The 21,328-nt window shown below is 35.9% G+C and overlaps 1 protein-coding gene across 1 annotated transcript in view; it reads left to right on the top strand.

Moving 5' to 3' along the window:
- The window catches only part of nbas (NBAS subunit of NRZ tethering complex), a 203,810-nt gene that overhangs the window by 29,141 nt on the left and 153,341 nt on the right, over positions 1 to 21,328 (top strand). Inside the window, exons 10-18 of the mRNA XM_028439227.1 lie at positions 73 to 211; positions 300 to 365; positions 1,239 to 1,367; positions 2,498 to 2,561; positions 3,894 to 4,087; positions 7,505 to 7,780; positions 14,636 to 14,761; positions 15,097 to 15,248; positions 15,394 to 15,531. Coding sequence (XP_028295028.1) covers positions 73 to 211; positions 300 to 365; positions 1,239 to 1,367; positions 2,498 to 2,561; positions 3,894 to 4,087; positions 7,505 to 7,780; positions 14,636 to 14,761; positions 15,097 to 15,248; positions 15,394 to 15,531 — 1,284 coding nt within the window. The remainder of the gene's footprint in view (positions 1 to 72; positions 212 to 299; positions 366 to 1,238; positions 1,368 to 2,497; positions 2,562 to 3,893; positions 4,088 to 7,504; positions 7,781 to 14,635; positions 14,762 to 15,096; positions 15,249 to 15,393; positions 15,532 to 21,328) is intronic.

Here is a 21,328-nt window from a genome sequence, read left to right as displayed (position 1 = left end):
AGTGGAGTCGGTGCTTAACTCCAACCCAAACTAAAAATGTGTGTGTGTGTGTGTGTGTGTGCGCGCCTTTAGACTGCTGCTGGTGGGCGGCTGTGAATCAGGGGATGACAGTGCCTCTAAGGCCTGCTGCTGCGGCATAACTGCCTGGAGGGCTCTCTCTGGCTCTCCTCACTACAAGCAGGTTACCAGCTATGAAGATGATGTCAGTACGGTAAGAAGATACATACACACATTAACCACTGCAGAAAAAAACCAACAACTCTTATAGCATCTGAATCATTTTTCCTGATGTGTTTTAGAATCAGAAGAGAGGTTTCTTCCGGATTCCCAGCTTCAGATTCTTTTCCAGACAAGGAGATGAAAAAGTAAGAGGGCAAACAGAGATGTCATTTGTTGAAGCTGGACACTTGGATTATACCAGTGGTTCTCAAACTTTTTTGGCTCAGGTTCCCCCTTTGTCTAATGACAACATTTGATCAGAATACTATGAAAAATAACTCTAGAGCATAATGATGGAAGGAATGAGTGATAACATAGATTTTAGAGAATCTAAAAACAGTATTTAGTGCCTCCTGAATAGATTTATTTCTATGGTTTCTATAGTTATTGTTTTTTTTAATCTTTTCTGGTCATCTCCCTCCTGTTGTGGAACAAGACTGACATTAATTTCAGTTAATGTATTAATCAAGATCATTTCTGTCATCGTGTGTTTTTTTTTTTTTTGTCATTTTGTGTATTTTGTTGTTTGTTTTTATTCAGTGTATTTTTCTCTTATTTTGTGTTTTTTGTTGTCATTTTTATGTGTTGGTATTATTAACAATTTTCTCTGTCAGTGCGTGTTTTTGATGTCGTTTGGTTGTTTCTCTGTTATTTTTGTCTATTTTGTAGTATTCTTGTCATTTTTCCTTCATTTATTGTTTCTTTTTTGTCATTCTGTGTAAGTTTTTTCTCTCTCTTTGTGTCATTTGGTGTATTTTGTTGTCGTGTCTGTTCTTTTTATTATTCAGTGTAATTATTTTGTGTGTTTTTGTTTTGTGAGTTGCTGTTTTAGTGTCATTATCATTTTTAACTAAAAATAAACACTATAAAACCACATAATTTTTAAAATTTCATTTGTTCATTTTCCTCTCTTTCTTTCTCTCTCTCTCTCTCTCTCTCTCTCTGAAGTACCCCCTGTAGGGCCATCGTGTACCCCATTTGAGAAACACTGGTTTATAAAATGTTTATTTTTTTTGCAGGATGGTGTTTTTCGTATGAGTCTGAGTCCTGACGGCTCCCTGTTGGCTGTCATTCATTTCTCTGGTCGTCTGTCTCTCTGGGACATTCCTTCACTCAGACAAAGGGAAGCATGGATTCAAGACCAACAGGTGAACTTTTAAAGAACTGTTATTAAAAAGCATTTACACTGGTTATTACCGGTACCTCCTTAGTAGAATCAGGGGTAGTTCTGTTTTCCTAACACCTGTGGTTCTCAAACTTGTTTGGCTCAAGTACCCCCATTATTTTTGAATCCATGTACCCCCCCCCTTTTTGTTCAGCTACAACATTTTGCTCAGAATACTATTTTAAAAAAAAAAACAGCTTTAGAGCATAATGATTGAATGAATGAGGGATAACACACATTTTGAAGAATCTAACTTTGTAAATAAGTGGAATGAAACAGTATTTAGTGCCTTCTGAATAGATTTATTTCTACAGTTTTTGTCATTTCCTGTCATCTCCCACCTGGTGGGACCAAGACTGACCCTTGTGTTTTCACTTCATGTTCTAATCAAGATAATTTTCATCATTATTATTATGATTGTTACCATTTTAAACCAAAAATACTTGCTTTTATTTGTGACTTTTCCACTCTCTCTAGTCTCAAGTAGTGTCATTGAGAACTCCTAGGGGTACCTGTACCACCTTTTGAGAAGCACTCCTTTACACCATTTGGTCTGGAGTTCAAGTCTTAGTTTTTCTGTGTGCAATTGGTTTGTTCTATGTGTGTGAGAGACATTTTTTTCTGGATTTCTTTCTTCATTTAGGACAGATTAACTCAATTTGGGGACTTGGGAATGTTTTTCATTCTTCAAAGGGGGCGCAATAGAAAAAGTTTGGAGACCACTGGATTAGTTATAGGTGTCCATAAGCATTATTGCTGTAATAAACCAACATTTGTAACCAACATACTACCAAGTGTATGTTGGGAGATGCTTCAGGGTCTTTGGCATATTAGATGTTTAATTTGATTTATTCAACTGTGTTGATGTAATCTCTTTTTCATAAAGAAAAAGTACCAATATTTAGCGTTAGTAGGAACGTACACTAACTAAGAGAAAGAGCTTACGAAGAGGAGCTTATTTGCAGATTCTGCAGCATGTGTTTGTTGTGCTTCACTACATGCAGTGTATGTGTACGTGTGTGTGTGCGCACTGAGTGTAAACAGGGTTAGCAGATTAATTTCTTGCCCTTCGCACTGCTCTTCATTTCCTCCATCTTTCGGTCCTCCCTGCAGCCAGGATTTGAGGAGATCAATCCGGAGTGGAAGACATCGCTTGAGAGGAGGAGGAAAATAAAAGGTACTTTGGCTTGAAGCAACTTTGTATAGCTGACATGGCACTGCACACATGGATACAATTTAAAATGTTTTTCACATTTTCTATTCACTGAATTATTACAGTTTTTAGTCACAGAGTGTGTTAGGACCAGCAAAAAATCTACGTTGCTATGTCCACATGGTGAATGTGTGTAATGTTGGGCTTCAGCAGTTGCTTGTGTCTGTTCCTGTTTCTGGTAAATCATTTTGTACAGTTTAGGGATAGTTTTTGTGACAGCAGGGGTATCGTAAATTAACAGTTCTTAGCGCTGCATATTCCTTCACCTAAGACACAGGTGTCAAACTCAAGGCCCGGGGGCCAAATCCGGCCCTTTGGAGCATCCAATTTGGCCAGCAGGAGAAAGTAAAAATGACAGAGCAAACATGAATCATTGTGTAAGTGAAACTGTGTCATGTGCAGGGTGCCGTTTAGAAGTGGTATTATAGTGTTCTAGATCACTTTTATGGGTTATTAATTGATACCTTTCAATTTTTGGCGGGTTCTTCCTACTGATTAGCAGTCTGATAAGATCATAATGTTGATACAAACAGCAGGTATAATATGTTATATTATTATACAGGTGGTTATCATCATCCCTCAAATGTGATGATGATGATAATAGGCCATTTCACAAACATTCAAAGTTTATTATTGACTAACTGGTATAACACATTACATCCATTTTGTACACGGATTTGAGATATGTACACATTCTTTGTTGTATATGTGAGGTATGTAGATGGTTCTGTTAGGGTTTTCCTTACAATGTACGAGGGAGTGGGGGAAAAATTGGAGTAAAGTAATAAAATACTTCATTCATCCCACAAAGGGGGAATTTGTTTCGGTTTCAGCAGCAGATAAATAGGAATATATACATGGGCCTGTACATAGAAAGAGGGAAAACACTTTGCAAGAAAGGAAATTGCATAAAAAAAGCAATAAAACAGAATATATACATAAACAAATATACAAAAATAATAAAAAAAAAAAACACCTGTTTAATAAATTAACATGTTATACCTGCTGTTTTTTATTAACATTATGATCTTATTAGACCTCTAATCAATGAGAAGAACCCACCAAAATTTGAATGGTATCAATTGAAATAAAAGTGATCTAGAACACTTTAATTCTACTTCTAGATGGCACCCTGGCATGACGGGAATGCTTATATTAATAATAATAATTATTATCAAATCTTAAAACATTTGTTCCCCTACAAAGGTGAGGTCAGACAAAGCATGTAAAAAAAAAAAACCCTGATACCCTGATGCGTGATCTTAAGTCCGTGTGTGTTTGTTCCTATCTTTTTAGATAAGGAACAGTACTACCCACTGGTTGATGTGAGCTGGTGGAGTGACAACGTGTTGATTTTGGCTCGCTGCTCTGGATCCGTCACCGTCTCATCCGTGAGGACGCTGCGCAACCTCCTGGGGAAATCCTGCGAATGGTTCGAGCCCTCGCCCCGAGTCACTGCCGCTCACGATGGGGGCTTCCTCAGCCTGGAGGTAAAAACCTGAGACTGTGCATTCAGATGAACAGGGCAGTCTACGGGGCTCGTGAAAAAACACCCTTCAGTGTGAGTCATAGATGATAGATTTGAGCCCTCAGTGCTTTTAAAGACGTATTATGTGAGAGAGCATTGTAGTGTTTTTTTTTTTCATCCTTTCATCTATTTTTCTCATCTACCAGTGTGCCCCAGGCCATCACTCTATCTTAGCATCCACTGTCTGGGTCAGAAAAAAAACATAAAGTTATACACACATAACCCATTTTTAAGATTAGTACAGTGGATCCCAACCTTTTTCTTGTCGTGACCCAATTTTAATATCACAAATTTCTGGCAACACGAATGACTTTCTTTCTCTAAAATTATTTTTTTGATCATGCTTTTTATAACGTGTTACAAATACAAAGCAGCCAGGATTAGTGCACTAAGTCACTATTTTTATACTGCTTTTTATTCAAACTAGATTTATATTTGAGAAAATTAAAGTTTTAATTAAAAAAAAAAAGAAATATATATATATATATAAGCTCTTTGAGCTTTCTGCCTCTTCCTGCTCTGTATATCCATCTCTGTGATATATTATTATTTTTTTTAAACTGTGCAAAAATAATATGAACAAAAAATAAATACATTTAAAAATTAAAAAATAATCAAAATTTTTAATTTTTATTATTAAGTGACCCCATTTTTTCCCCTAGGCGACCCCATGTGGGGCCACGACCCCAAGGTTGAAAAACAAAGGATCAGTGTGCATACGAATTTCACAAATACTTCCTTATCTCATGGGTTAAAAAAACTACATACCAACTTTAAATAAAGTGATTAGGGCCAGAAAACAAATTTGTTATCATTTGCCATTGTTGTAATTGACAACCTCAACTAGTTTTGATGCAACGTAGCAATTTATTATGTATTTTCTTGTTTATTTGATGTGGACTTAACAATACCATTAGACAACCAAGATGTATTTTGAGTGTTTTTGCACCAGTGCTAATTTGCGACACTTGTCCACAGGAGGCTTTAAAAGTTATAAAAGTAATAGAAGTAAATAGGAAAAAATAATACTCTTGCATGTGAAAAAGCACATAGTTTCCTGTTATCAGCTCGTTTTTCTAACTAAATTACAGTTAGCATTAGCAGCATCTAAGATTTGTCGCGTTATTAGGAGAAACACCAGAAAAATTATCATATTTTACATGAAAGCCTAACCCAACTATTGATAATTCTCTATAATAGAATGAAAAAATGTTGCTTTATCCCAGCCTAGGTTACTCTGTGAGGAAATGAGACCAGATTAAAAATGGATGTCATATCTTTGATTTTAAATTCTACTCCCAAAAGAAGTTTGTAACTGTGTTTGAAAGTATATCATGTACAGTTATGTGTGCATGAATATTGGAAAGAACATGGGGTAGATGAAATACGTGTTCCTCCGTCTTGATCCTTTTTACAAAGATATCACATCTGCCTGCTGCTTTTATTTTAGTCATATTCTTTGATTTCATTTCATATCTGATTGCGCAGAAAGAAAGGAAAGTGGCAGGATTTTCTTTAGCTGTCATCTCTTAGGAAAGGTTTCATCAGCCTGCTTCACTGGGGGGTGGGTGGTGGAGGGTAGGGATCTTTTCTGCAGCAGTGTGTGAATTGACAATGTCTTAAACATGGGTCTACTCGGAAACTGGTGCATATGTCTCCACAGATGTGCAGTACATGAGTTTATGAGCACTAATTATTGTACAGGTGCTAAAGTCTGTTGGAGCTTTTTTTCTTCTTTTTTTCTACAGACACCCAAAGGGATGGGAAAAAAATGAGAACAAGCTGCAGTTAACATATTTAATTTTTTTTTTTTTTTTTTGCGGGATCACAAAAATAGTGAATAAACAATCAGATACAAACTTTACACACCTATTCCTGGTTTCTAATGTCAATTTTTCTTTTAAGCTCTCAATTATAATCCAGTTTGGTGGCAGATCAATCATTTAGCCCAAAATAGTGCATTTAAAAATATGATGCTAGCTTTGTAGCATGCTGAAAGTTCAGCTAGCAAAGGCTGATCGCACACGCTATTGCTTTGAGATTCTCCAGCAACGGTATGAAAACACTGTCCCCTAGAAAGTGTCAAAGGTATTAATTTGTTGTTTTTTATGAGTTCAGTAAAGGTGTAAAGCAGAAATTGCTCCCCTGAGTCTCACAAGTGATCATCAGGGAAAGGAATAGGGTTAAAGTTGAGTAGCTTGACCTTGCTGTTGTGTGTTTATACTCAACATGAAGCTGTTATATTTACATTTTTATGCACATCAAGATATAAAGCACGTGTCAAACTCAAGGCCCAGGGGCCAATTCTGGCCCTTTAGAGCATCTAATGTGCCCCGCTGGAGAAAGAGAAAAAAACACGAAGAATACATGTATAAATTACCAACTAATTTGGTCATAGTTATCGCAGTCCCTCAAAATACACAAATTAAATTCCACATATCTGTTTCTTTTTTAAATTTAATTAATTTTTGTTTTGTTTGCTTTGTTTCCCCCTTTCTTTTTTTTTTCTTTCTTTGATTTATCCTCACCTGGTTACCTTTATAAATAGCATCACTTTGCAAAATAATGTATTTGTGGCTGAAATATGCTCAGATCTGCTATTTTTAAAATATGATTGTTACTATCTGTCAGTCACAACACAATATGGCTACAACTGGTAAATGTGCCAGTTGTCTATTTTGAAAAATACACACAAATTCAATTAAAGTTTACAATATTTTCTAGCTCTGACGATGTTTATATCACATGATGGCAATTATTTTTCAAAGCAAATTCTTGAGAGAACTGAATTTTTCCAAAAATCCTGCAATTTTCCTCAAATTATTCCACAAGATTTCCCCAAATTAAATAAAAACGAATCACAAAATCAAGTAAAATTTAGGTGAAGAGCCTGCAGGGAATGATATCTGTCGCTTATTGCTTAGATGTTGTCAGTGCTTTACATACTTTACAAATCATTTAAAGTTTGTTGAAAGCAGAAATAAGTTTGTCACACCACTGGATGCCGCAAAAAAAATACAGAGAAAGGTATAGTATATATATATATATATATACACTATATATTGAAATATACTCACAAATACCCAATACTTTCACCTCTGCCATTTATGCTTGTTCTTGCTTCTACAATGCAATGTGTGATAATGTCACCAAACAGTGTTAAAAGTGAAGATGAAAACCAACTTTCAATTTCTACCTTTTTTCTCTTTCTTCTTGGAGTAAGTAATGTTAGATACATTCATCTGTGAGCTTACACGTACACTATGATTTTATCTAATAAAAATGTATCAGGGTATTTGTTATGTAGATTATCATAAATCGCATTATTACATCCCACTTGATGATTTGACACCTTTCTGTTTACCCCCTGAACTGTTAGTGTGAGGTGAAGTTGGCCCAGAAACGTGTCCGCCTGGAGAGCAGCCACAGCGGAGGCACCATTGAGGACGAGGAGGGCGACGATGGCGGAGACTCGGACTCAGACGATGAGTCGTCGGCTAAAGCTCGCTACTTTGGCTACGTCAAGCAGGGCCTATATTACGCAACGGAGATGGAAAGGTTCGCCCCGCCACGCAAACGTCCTCGTACTGTGGTGAAGAACTATCGGCTGGTCAGCCTGAGGTCAACGACACCAGAGGAGCTTTACCAGAGGAAGGTAGGCGGACAATACAGCCGCTTTAGTGTTAATAATAGAGAATAATAAACAAATAGTTATTGTAAGCATTTATATTCTTTATTAAGCTGCATTACTCATGTAAAAAGACTGATTGCACTTCATTTTAATGATCCATTTTTTTTTTTTTTTTTTTTTACATTTTATTATTGATATTATATTATGTTTTAATTTATGACAATTTTGTTCTTTGAGAATGACGCGTCAGATAATTAAATAATTACGTATTTAAATAAATAACAATGTAATAAAAAAAAATTGACATTTGTAGCCAGGTCTTTACTCCAATTTACAATTAGTTTTAATGATATGCTATTTAAAGAAAACATTACATTTTATACTGTAAAAGGCTGTGATTTTACCATATTTTAGAATGAATGGGTTTATTTTTATTTTAGAAAAATATTTTAGTAAACAACACAGGAAGTCGAGTTATTAATCAGCTTGAAATGTACTGACAGTCACCATATTATACTGCTGGGCTTATTTTGATATTTATTTTTTTTATTTAGTTGTTTGTTTATTTGAGTGGGACAGTGTGTATTAATGTACAGGGGAAGTTGTAAATACACCACATTTAGCGTAAAGCTAATTTCCATCCGTAGTCTCATAGTCATGGACAGTGTCAAAGTGCAGTATCAAATTTAAAATATCAGGTTAATAACTTTGCATGTACCATGTATTTCTATCTCAACTGTTGTTTTAAACTTACTGTATCTTTGCCAAATTATAACACAGTTTTTCTTTGCATTTACCATAGCTAGTAATTCCCTGACCTGACCATCTGTTATAATATTTACTAATTACATTTTAGAAATGTCTCATTAAGCTCTGATGAAACAAATTTAATGTTTTAGTTAATGATTTAGAGTCAAAGTGTCAGACTCGTTTCAGTGCAGCAGCCACATAAAGCCCAGTTTAATGACGAGTGGATGTGAGTGATCACACAATAGTAACTAATAAACAACAAAAAGTTCAAATGATGATAAGTAGTTAGTACAAATATCAACAATGCCCACGAAGAAACCATCAAAGCTGTTTTTTTATCATTAGCCGTAGAATAATTTGTAAATGTCCATGGTCAGTTTAACAGAACAGACATACAATACAAATAAAACACATGTTTTGCTTTTGAAAGGACATACAGTGGGGCAAAAACAAGTATTTGGCAGCCAGTGATTGTGCAAGTTGTCCCACTTAAAAAGATGAGAGAGGTCTATAAACTTCAACTGTGAAAGACAGGATGTGGAAAAAATTCCAAAAAATCACATCGTATGATTTTAAAATAATTTATTTGTAAATCTTTGTGCAAAATAAGTATTTGGCACCTACATACAAGCAAGAATTCTAGTTCTCACAGAAGAGCTTCTTGAAGAAGTAGTAAGATGTCTATCCTCCACTCGTTACCTGTAATAATGGCACCTGTTTAAACTTGTTATCTGTATAAAAGACACCTTCAAACAGTCAGACTCCGTCCTCCACCATGGACAAGACCAGAGAGCTGTCTATGGACACCAAGGACACTTTTACTTTAATCATTTCTTGAATCATAATCAGAACTCCTTTATTATTCCCAGGGGGAAATTGCTTTCTTTTGTTACAGCCACAGAAAAAAAAATCACAAATAAATAATAAAATGTTTAACAAAGACGAAAGAAAGAATAAACATTAAACAAGTGTATAATTAAGTAAAAGAGGGATCAGACACACACACATTACAGTAGTAGAAAATAAAGTAGGATAGATAATAATAATAATAATACAAATATACAAATTATATACAGATATTTACAAAAATAATACAAATATGATTCAGATATTTACAACAATCAGGCAGTGAGGTTACAGTGATGCATTATAAAGTTTGATTGTCACAGGCAGGAATGATTTCCTGTGGCGTTCTGTGGAGCACCGTGGTTGGATCAGCCTGGTGCTGAAGGTGCTTCTGTGACTGACCAGCACATCATGGAGTGGATGGGACTCATTGACCAAGATGGCCTTCACCTTGCACAGGCTCTTCCTCTCGGTCAACACTGTCAGAGAGTCCAGTTTAATCCCCACAGCATCACTGGCCTTGCGAATCAACATAAAAACGATTCATATAAAATAAAAGCTCATTCTTTCAGTGTCTTAATCTACGCACAGGGTTACACATGTTGTTACGTTTATAGCTAATTTTAGAGGAGCTAATTCTCACTCTTACTTTTAAATATTTATCATGTAAACCAAGTCTCATTTTAAGATAATTCTTTATTGGTCCCACATTGGGGTAATTTGCCACCATTTCAGTGAAATAAATAATGCTAAAGCTAGCTCCGAAAAGCTAACTGAATGTTAGCATGCTAATATGCTAGCTACAGGCTTGTTTGCAACTAATGACCCTTTTAGACTTTTTAATGTTTATTTTATTCTTTATTTTTGTGAATAATGAAGTCTAATCAGTGACAGGCTGTGTGGAATTTAATTTCCAGTTGCAGTTAACAACTGTGCGGGTGTGTAAACAAACACACCTGTGCAAAAGTCACAATCTCATCTTGTTTATTTATTCATGATGGCACACAACTACGCTTGTGTGTACATGTTGTAAAACGCTATCATCAGTTTTCACGCTGGAGTGCCTTTATGTTTGTGTTTCCGTGTTCTTTCAGCTCTGCAGTCAGAGCAACAATTCCTAAGCATTTTTCTGCCTCACACTCGGTTTGGAAATGTATTTTGGCTAAGAAATGGATATGCCCTGTTTAATATTTCAAAGATAGTCTTTTTCTAATTATACAATCCCTTATGAAAATCCTTTATCACATTAGCTGATACATGAGTCACATGCGCCTTAGTGTAATGCCAGTTAATCATTTTTAAGAACAGTTGTCAGTTCTCTTCAGTGGTGGATATCACATTTACCATGCGGCGCTTTCTTTCCTTTCAGCACTTAATTTCGCAGAAGGGCGTCATATGAATTCGTTTGGTCATCGCATGCATTGTAACAGGCTGATCTACAAATTGGTTTCTGGCTAAATAAGTCCTGTGCCAGTTCACTGAAATGCTTGGCTCATTCTTTATTTTTTTTTTTTTTTTTTTGGATCAGCTCCAAAGTTTACTTCAGACAAAATGGAAACCAAGCAATATTTTCAGTCTGCTTTAAGGGTATTTTTCAGACTCGCGGGAGATTCTCTGAAATGCTAATTGCCGATTTAGAAATCTGGCTCATGGAGCCACATGCTACAAATTGCAGCAAATATACAACATACTCGATCATAAAATGCACTGAGAGTGGGATCTGCTCTCAACGGTCCCAAGTTGCAGCATGATTCATCAGTCATTTTTATGACCTATCATCTCGTGCCTTCTTCATCATTGTCATCATCATTAGATGCCATTAGTCATCACTATCAATCCGAACCATTGAGAGTTACAGAGTAATGCATCATTATTATCTCTTTGTTACACTCGGTACCAGCAGCACTTTCCCAGCTGCTTCTGCTTCTTCTAGGAATAGTTTAAGGCGGTGTTCGAAATCGCATCCTAACGTACTACTCATATTGTCTGGTGTCAAAATGAATGTATAGTGCATTCACATCAGATAGTATAAAAAAGATTGCGTACGCAAGAAATATCTGGATGTATACTATATCAGGACAAGTATGCACAGTGGGCACACTAGTCATACTCATGATGCATTGTGAGCGGAATGCAAAATTGTCCTGGGACTAGCTTCAAGCTAAAAGTCAAACATTCCCTTTTCAAAACAAAAGCGTCTTGTCTAATCTTCCAATAGTTTTTAACGCTTTTGTAAATAGGGCTCTTGTTTTGAAGTTAACAGGAAGTTTTGTCAGTAGCACAATGGCTGGTCTCCGGAAATCTCCGAAATGTCAGTATTTAATGTGTTTCATGGATCAAATGTCCAGATGTCGATATCCTTCTTCACATGTGTCAAACTCATGGCCCTGGGGCCAAATTCGGCCCTTTGGAGCATTAAATTCGGCCCACAGGAGAAAGTAAAAATGACAGAGAAAACACAACTCATTGTGTAAATGAATCTAAACAATATTTGCAGGGACTCACAGTTTTTCCGGTGCTTATATCACTTGATTGCAGTCATTTTTAATGTTAAACTGTTGAGAAAAACTCAAAATTCTTACAAAATTCTTCAATTTTCCTCAAATTATCACATTTCCCTTAATTAAATAGAAATTGGTCACAAAATGTAGGAAATTTAAAGTGAGGATCCTGTTGGGACTGGTATCTATCACTCTTTGCATGGATATGGTTGGTTTGTTACATATTTTGTATTTTAAGTATATGTAGAAGTGTAAACTAGGGCACAATAATGTTGAAATTACTTGTTTTCCCACATAAAATCTGTGGCCCACCTGAGAGTGATTTTTTTTTTTTTGTCCATGTGCGATTTTAAAGTTTCCCATTTTTGGGTTTCGTGTCGACGTCAACATATTCTTCTCAATTGCTTGATGACACATTTCCTATTTGGACCAAACTTGTCCAGTTTGAGTATCACTCTAGCAGGGCTGCTAACTGTTTTATTAGCCGATTCCAGAGAGACAGCAAAGTGTTTTTTGATGTCCTCCTACGTGAGGTTTAACTGTGTGGGGTTCTTATTGCCCTCCAGGAACTGCAAGGCTGGCTAATGTTTTGCTTTGTACTCCTACACACTGAAGGAGATAGAGGCCTGTCAGCTAGTGTGTGCGCGCAAATGTACTTTTATACACAGGAACTGTGGGCCTATATAAACAAAAGGTGCTTTTTTATTGTCGAATTAAATCCTTCTCTGACACATTCATATGACACGCTCTATGTTTTACGGTCGGAAAGTATTTATACCTTTTCCCAGGCAGTTAAGTAACAATAATAATGACACATTTAATGGTTCATGCCACTATTATCACTATCATTAAACAACAATATATGCGAAAAGGTTTGAGCATTTACAGCAACGGCAATGATTTTAAGGCTGTGGTTATTTTTTTCACATCACAAATGCTCAATTGCTTGTAAAAGTAATGCTAACAATCATGTTCATAGCATTCTCTCTGTGCTTTTTACTGTCTGATGTTCTGCCATTGTTTGAAACAAATACTTGATGCTTGTTAAATAACTTTTTAAACTTCACTTTCAAACTCTTTATATCACGTGTCAAACTCGAGGCCTGGGGGCCAAATCCAGGCCATTAGAGCATCCAATTCAGCCCGCAGGAGGAAGTAAAAAAATCATAAATCATTGTGTAAATGAGTTGTAGATATTTCTGTCCCCCCAAATACACAAATTCAATAAAACTTCACAATATTTACAGTGGCACACAATTTTCCCATGCCTATACCACATGACTGCAGTCAAGTTGTTGAACAAACTTAATTTTTCTAAAATCCTGCAATTTCTCACACACATTTCCCAAAAGATTCTCTAAATTGCACAACAATTGGTCACAAACCCAAGGATTTTTGAAGTGAAGATCCTTCAGGGACCGTATGTCATGTCGTGCCCTAGTTTTACACGTGGATGTGCAAACTAGGGCACATTAATATTGGAAATAACTTTTTTTTTTTCCTCCGCCTAAAATCTGCAGCCCACTTCAGATCAAACTGCACTGTATTTGTCCCCTGAACAAAAACGAGTGTGACACTCCTGCTCTATATCATGTAGCCACTAGGGCTTATCGGTTTTTCATTCGAGCCTGGTTTCAAATTACAAGCAGGATTCAATGGGAGACCTCATCTTTCAAGGCAATTAAAGTTAATTGAAGTAAAATAAAGACCTTAAATGTCATTGAAAATTGCCAAGTTTAGGCATCAAACATCTTTCAGCAGATTTCAAGAAAATTCAAGGATATTTTCAATACAATTTGGAAATAGATTTGCAAGACATTTAATGCATATTTCGGTATTGTTTCTCACAAATTTGAACACAAATGCCAGTAGTCCATGGATGTGCATATTTTAAATCTGGAAAAAGCAAAAATTAGAAAATAAACTTGGGGATAAGTAGAATTCATACAAGAGTTACTCGAAGGTGAGGAAATTTCAGAGTTGAAAACAAAGATTATCGTTAAGGGTTGTGACTCTGTAATTTTAAAAACAGGTAATAGTGTAAGCCTAATTCCCCCAAGTTCATTTTGTTAAGGTTTCATTTAGTCATACAACTTTTTTCAGGAAATTTACTTTGATATCCTGACATGTTTTGACTGTCAACTGTCATTTTCCCTCAGAGGCATCTGCTGATTGCTTTGATGTGTCCTCATGAGTTCTTTCTGGGTGTGGCCAACTTGACAGTTCTGTCAGGCTAGTCACGCCCCCTGACGCCACATGGTCTGAGAGAGTGAAAATTGATAGAGATCAGCAGACTCCTCTGAGGAAGACTGACAGTTGACAGTCGAAACAGGAGATCAAAGTAAACTTCCTGAAAAAAGTTGAACCTTACCATATTAATGGTTTAAGCATTCATAACCAAAGGCACACATTGTTTTTGTTTTTTAAAAAGGCATTAGATGCATTCTAATTAATTTGGTGATTTCTGCTAAAGCCCTTTGCAAATGAGCTTGTTGATATTGAAATTGTGTCATAAAATGAGAGAAATTTAAAATTGTGCCAGTAAAACAGAATGTTGCTTGTTATGCTCACTCTCTTTTTATAGTAGTATAATTTTGTTTTTTTCCCCTTAACATATGTAAAATCAATTTAAGTGTTTTCTTCAGAAGTTGCAACACTTTAGATATTTAGATATTTTTATTTTTGCTTTTTGTACTTCACAGTCTTATGATAAAAGGCATAAAAGATGCAGTGAAGTCTACATGCTTTTATTAATACTGAGCATATCTTGTTTTCCTCATAGATCGACAACGAGGAATACGGTGAAGCGTTGTCCCTCGCCCATGCATACAATCTGGACTCTGACCTGGTGTACCAGAGACAGTGGAGGAAAAGTACCGTCAGCATCGCATCAATCCAAGATTATCTGGTGAGAGATGAATGAAAGGTATGAGACAGGAGGGAGGAAATGGGAAAAGGAGATTGTTAAGATGAAGAATTGTATCAGTCGTGGTGTTTATTACAGAATATTATGTGTCTGCTAAGAACTGTGTGTGTGTGTTGGTGCCGATGAGGACGAGAAGCACACACACGCACACACACACACACTAATGTGCAGCACAACCCCTTGACTCTATTTCATGCATCGTTTTTACCAATTTGTTGCCCATTTTCACACCATCCCCTCCCAATTCTGTCTTATTTAATCTAATATTTATTTCTGAACCCACACTCTTACCCATCATTCCCTTACATCCCACCCAGAGCAAGATTCGAAAACGCTCGTGGGTGCTGCACGAGTGTGTTGAACGTGTCCCAGAAAATGTGGATGCGGCCAAAGAGCTCCTGCAGTACGGCCTGAATGGAACCGACCTGGAGGCTCTGATTGCAATAGGAAACGGGGAGGATGAAGGGAGGTAGGTGTACACACACACACACACACACACACACACACACACACACACACACACACACACACACACACACACACACACGCACACACGCACACACACACACACACACACACACACACACACTTATGGGTTTTATCGCCCTCCCCAGGTTCATCATGCCAGGCGATGTGGACTTTGAGGACTTTTCCTATGAAGACATTCTGTCTGATGATGAGGAGCTGGAAATGAAGAAGGAGAGGGAGAGCAGGAAGAGGCAAGAGTTGCTGGCCAAGATTGACTTCAGCAGGTAATTGTGCTGGCAAACTGGAAACTCAGTCAGCCCTGCCTTTCTTTTTTTTTAACGACCAGTGAGTTGGATTTAGTGGCCTCCAGCTCCCCAATTATATATTGAAAGCAAGTGAATGCCGCTCTCGTGGTCTTACATTTTCATGCATGAAAGTGGGCATGCTGTGACCATGAATTTTGCACAAAAAAAGGCCTAAGAGTAAGAGCACTGGTTGTATAAGTGGTTTTTAACTGTTACAGGTTACTGAATAAATGCTGAACGTTGACTGTCATACAATGGAATAAAGAAAAGAAAGCTGGGCATTGTACCTACAACTGCACTTGTTTTTCCCTGCAGCTATTGGCACCACCCACAATTTCGTTCATTCATTCATTCAAAATCTAAATTTCAATATCCCTCAGCAATATTCAATAATTTTTTGCTGATATCAGACCGATATCAAATATCAATATTGGATTGGGACACCCTTAATATTTACACACACATAAATGGTAAAGTTGTGGGCGGTGCATTAGAGGTCCCCCTACTTTGACTTAAACTATTATAAGTCATTTTTTTCCCAGACCTAATAATTCATTATTTCTAGGTGTGGGTGATATTTAAAATGTGAAAGATGGGACCAGAATAAAAAATCCTCTTTACTTATCATTTCTTACAAGTTTTTGTTGATTAAACAGCAGATGATGTTAAATATGAGTCTGAGCAGCTGCAAATTAGAGTAATTTAGCTGATGGTCTTTCCTTGATTGCAAGATTTAATTACCAAGTCTTTACCTATTTTAATGGGCTTTAACAGTTTAAAATGTACAGCCACTAGGAAATTACTTGACTGTTTTTTTACTTATTTTCTCCAACTTAGAAGACGGTGCACTAAGAAACCAGAATCCTGTGCCAAATTCAAGTTGAAAAGCATTTGTTACGTAGGAGGCAAAATCCCACAGAGGAGAACCTGGTGCTGACCTGTCTGCGTTCTGTTGTTGGCAGATTTAGATAGAAAATAAATTGAAATATCATTTTTCACAGCTGAAAGTAGAAGCTAAAAATAGAAGTTTTGTTGTAATCTGTTAGAGAAAAGGTACAACAATAAAATTGTTTTAGATCACACATGTCAAACTCAAGGTCTGGGGACCAAATCAGGCCCTCTAAAACAGTGGTTCACAAGTACCCCCTTTTCTCTTATTTTTGACTCCAAGTACCCCCTTTTGTCCGACTGCAACATTTTGCTTAGAAAACTATTTAAAAACAACTATAGAGCATAATGATGGAATGAACGAGTGATGACACACATTTGAAAGAATCTAACTTTGTAAATAAGTGGAAATAAACAATATTTAGTGAAGTTGTTTCCAAGCTATTTTTGGATCTTCACCCCATTTTGATATCAATAATTTTTTTCTAGAATTAGTTTTTTTCTTTGAGCTCAGATATTTTTTTTATTTTTTACTCCATTTTAATTGAACTAGATTTATATTTCACAAAGTGAAAGTATAGAAATACAGTTGTTTAATATTGTGTTTTAATTAAAAAAAGAACAATAATTAAAAAATTCCAAAAATCTATTTTCATTTTTCTGAAATCTGACTCGTGAATAGATTTATTATTAGAGTTTTTTTTAATAATTTCTGGTGATCTCATGCCTGGGTTGGGACCAAGACGGGCACAGAAAGCAAAAAAAAAAAAAAAATCAGAGAAACCATGAATCATTGTTTAAATTTCCCAAAAAAATACAGTTACAGATATCTCCAAATTAATACACCAATATAATGAAACTCTACAATATTACAAAAAAAATCACAATTCCCAGAATTTTCTTCAAATTATTCCACAAAATGTTATTAAATCACACATAAATTGGCTACAAAAATAAAAAAAATATTCATTTATTCACTTATCGCTTTTATATTATCTGTACCGTACATATTTCATCATTTATTTATATGTGGAAGTGCAAAGTAGAGCACAATAATGATTAAAATTACTCACTTTCATGCCCAAAAACTAAGGCTCACTTAATATGAAGTGCTCTGTATTTGGCCCCTGAACTAAAATGAGTTTGACACCCCTGCTTTAAATGGTGGATGAAGAGGGAGACACAGTGGCGTGGAAAGGCAGCTGCTAAATTTAACACCACAAATTTGATTGAGGGAGGGGATCATCAAGCCTGGGAGTCTAATGAGGGTACGGGGGGGAAGAGACAAGAAAAAAAAACATTGGGGGAGATTAGCGGGTAATCTGCTTGAGGTAATTTAGGCCTTTGTTGTCGAGTGCCGGAGGGAAAACTAATGAAAAACCCTTTAGTGATCACTAATCACCTCTCATACCAACATGTTGGCAAATTAACCGTCTCATGTATCAGGGTGCACTCTTGGGCTTTGAAATTTCAAGTATTTCACACTTATCTGTCAAAACAAGACAGTGTGCATGTGTACATACAGTAAGTAAGCACATTTGAATGGCATGTTTATGCAGCTTGTGGGCAGGTAAGTGCCTTATCTGTCATTTTTGAACATCAGGAATAAATTCTCATTTCAGTCTGCATTTAGTTGACAAACGCGCTGAAAATGATCAACATAAAGCTTCTGTAGTAGTTGTCCTTCAGTTTGCATCTTTGCTCTTTTTCATGCTCTGAGGCTATTATAACGACTAAGTTTTATTGCAACCTTTAGTTTAGTGGAGATAAATATGAGACGGTGGATAGAAAGAGGACATAGGATGGAATTAATAATGAAGTCACATTTAAAAACAGGGCACAACATGAAATTCTCCCCAAATGACCTAATTTGAATTTAATTTATCGGCTCTTGTGTTTATTTTGATTTGTCTTTGAGTCCCAGTCATCCTTAAACACGTGTCCCCAGCTCCAATTTTATTGTACGTTGCACTTGTATGCATTCGGGTGCTCCGACTAATGGCTCAAACCATGTTGCCTTGAGGCTTTTTCCTAAGGCTCCAGACGAATAATATTTCTCTTAATTTCTTTTTAACTACCCCGCCATTACAGAAATAGGTTGCTATTGATCACAGCTGTTCTCTCTCTCTCTCTGTGAGAGTGTGTGTGCGTGTGTGTGTGCTATTACTCCCTTTGTGACCTCACAGTTTGTGTGTGATTCCTCAAGAGAGCAAAATGGGTATTTAAATGGCGATATAAAAAAAAGAAACCTTAATTTTTGTATGAAATTTAGTGAATGGTTGTAAATGTAATTTTCTATGATTTTATTCATTAGTTGTTTTTTTACTTGCATTTGTAGCACATCTCGAGTTAATGTACCACTGGGTACATATTTTTATTTTTATTTTTTATTTTTTTGCATTAAACAAACATCTTCCTGGTTGTTAGACAGTAAGTATTTCAAGAAAACCATCTTATTTCTGTTTTTTGGGGAACAAACCTTTCATTTCATTTTCATTTATTTCAAGCGAATAGAGTGGCAAGAACAAAACAAAAGTATAGGCTACACAATAATAATCACATACACTGCTGCTGAACTTATTGAACCCCACCCGATCTAACAAAGAATCAATATTAACAAAATAGCTGCTTCCTGTTCAATTTTCTAAAAAAAAAAAAAAAAACTCTTTAAGAAACATCTTTTAAAATCATTGCCACATATTTGTATGTACAAGGAAGTGCTGAGGAAAAAAGCTGTCAAAATAGCAAACGACCCGTCCCATCCACTCAATAGGGAGTTTGAACTTCTCCCCTCGGGTAGACGTTACAAAGTGCCAAGGGCAAATCGTAATATTTTTAAAAATTCCTTTATCCCTAAAGCAATTGGGGTACTGAACACCATGTCCCGTTGATGTGTTGTATACTGCCACTGCTGTCCTGCTTCTTGCCCTGAAGATGTCTGTGTGTAAGTGGTGTTGTTGTTGCTGTTGTTGTTGTTGTTATGCTGTTCTGCTTGTTGTTTTTATATGAGACCAAAGATAAATCTCCACACTGTGGACAATAAATGAATTAACTAACTAACTAACTAACATTTAACATTCAGTTGCAAAGTTAGTTTTTACTATTTTCATTATTTAGCCTATTTTTTCTCAGAAACCATAATGACATCATGCATTTTTCATCAGTTCTGAGTAATTGTCAACAGCTGCTAAGGTGTTTTGCGATGGAAAAAGCTGACGATTGTGTTTTGCAGTATGTTCCTGTGTGTGACGGGTGATGGAGTAACAATATGTGACAATGAGTGTGCAGTCTGCCTCCCACAAGGTGTTTATGTTGGTACAGTATCTGACTGGTTTCAGATGTCAGTCTTTTCTTATTTGCACCATTGTGTGTGCATGTATGTGTTTGCAGGGTTGTGTGAAATTAATGTTGTCAAGATACAATCAGAGTTTACCTTTTCTATCACAATGAATTCAATATTTTATGTTTGATGACAGTCCTTACTTTTCATTTCACTGAGTTATTTCTCTTTGTTTTCTGTTTTTTTTTTATTCTTTATTTTTCTGTATTTTTGTTTGAACAATTATACAAGGTTCACAAAGGGTTGCATACAACACGATTTGACAGATAAAATAATAAAGTAAATAGATGCCTGTTGTTCTCTTTATGTTCAATCACCCTCTTTTCCATTAGGTTTCAATAATAATATAATAAAATAAAATAAAAGTAAAAGTGTACATAGTAGGGATGTAACAATTCACTCAACTCCCGATATGACTCGATTCACGATACTGGATTCACGATACGATTCTCTCACGATTTATTTTACAAAATGGGACTAGACAAATGGTGACTGAAAAATATTCCTTTATTTTTTGGGGGGGAAATTACTGTACTATTTTCCTTTTATTTTTCATTGTCAAAAGAATCCCTTGATAAACTATTCAAGACAAATGCAATTTAACTAAAAATAAATCTTGAATGAAATAAATAAAGGAATAATACAAATGAAGAAAAAGCCTATTAATTTAAATTCTGGTTCTATAGTAAACAATGCAAAACTACATAATAGTTCCTTTTCTTTTTAAAAGTGCAACTGAAAATGTATTTTGTGCCTTAACAATTGGACTTTAAAAAAAAAAACAGTCTGCACTGTATTTACGTCAGATATTTGTTTGGACCAGCAGAGGGCGCTGGTAACCTAGTGGTCTGTTGGCATGCAGATATCCTTGCAGTGAAGAAGAGATGCTATGCTAGCAGACAGAGCTAATAGAAAAACATGACTTTTACAGATATTTACGTAATATTACAGATATTCTTTTTGTGCTAAAGAGGTAAGGAATAATTTATGAACATATTTAAGAGCAGAAGGCGGCCAGAAAGAAAGTAGTAGCAGATTCCGCCCGCCGCCTACACTTTTGGACTAGAAGGACATATAAAAGTTTAAAAAAAGTACTGCGATTCAATTTTCAGAGCATCGATGTGAACCGTGATACCTATGAATCGATTTTTAACTGCCTTATGATTAATCGTTACATCCCTAGTACATGGTGTTATATATCAACATACACACCCACATACAATACATATAAATTTACATCTGCTTATTTGCATTAAAACCTGTTCACGTCATACTCAGAATTTATACAATTCTTCACTTATCACAATAACAGTAGCTGTATATTAAAAAAAAAAAGAACAAGGATAGTCTGCTGACGGGGGTGGGGTGCACGTGGGACTCATTTCTATTTCTAAACAAGATTCCCTTAGGATAATTCAGGACATAATAAACTTTACACATTCATAATCTCTCTGTTGCCCTTTTTGTGTCTACCCTAGTTGTGCATTTGTATGTGAAACAGTGGACTACAACACAAATTGTTTATGCTGCGTCTCGGAGGAAGTCAGG

Source organism: Gouania willdenowi, chromosome 24 (assembly GCF_900634775.1).
Source record: "Gouania willdenowi chromosome 24, fGouWil2.1, whole genome shotgun sequence".
Lineage (NCBI taxonomy): Eukaryota > Metazoa > Chordata > Actinopteri > Blenniiformes > Gobiesocidae > Gouania > Gouania willdenowi.
The sequence above is the reverse complement of the archived record's forward strand: the minus strand, read 5'-3'. Positions and strand labels throughout refer to the sequence as shown.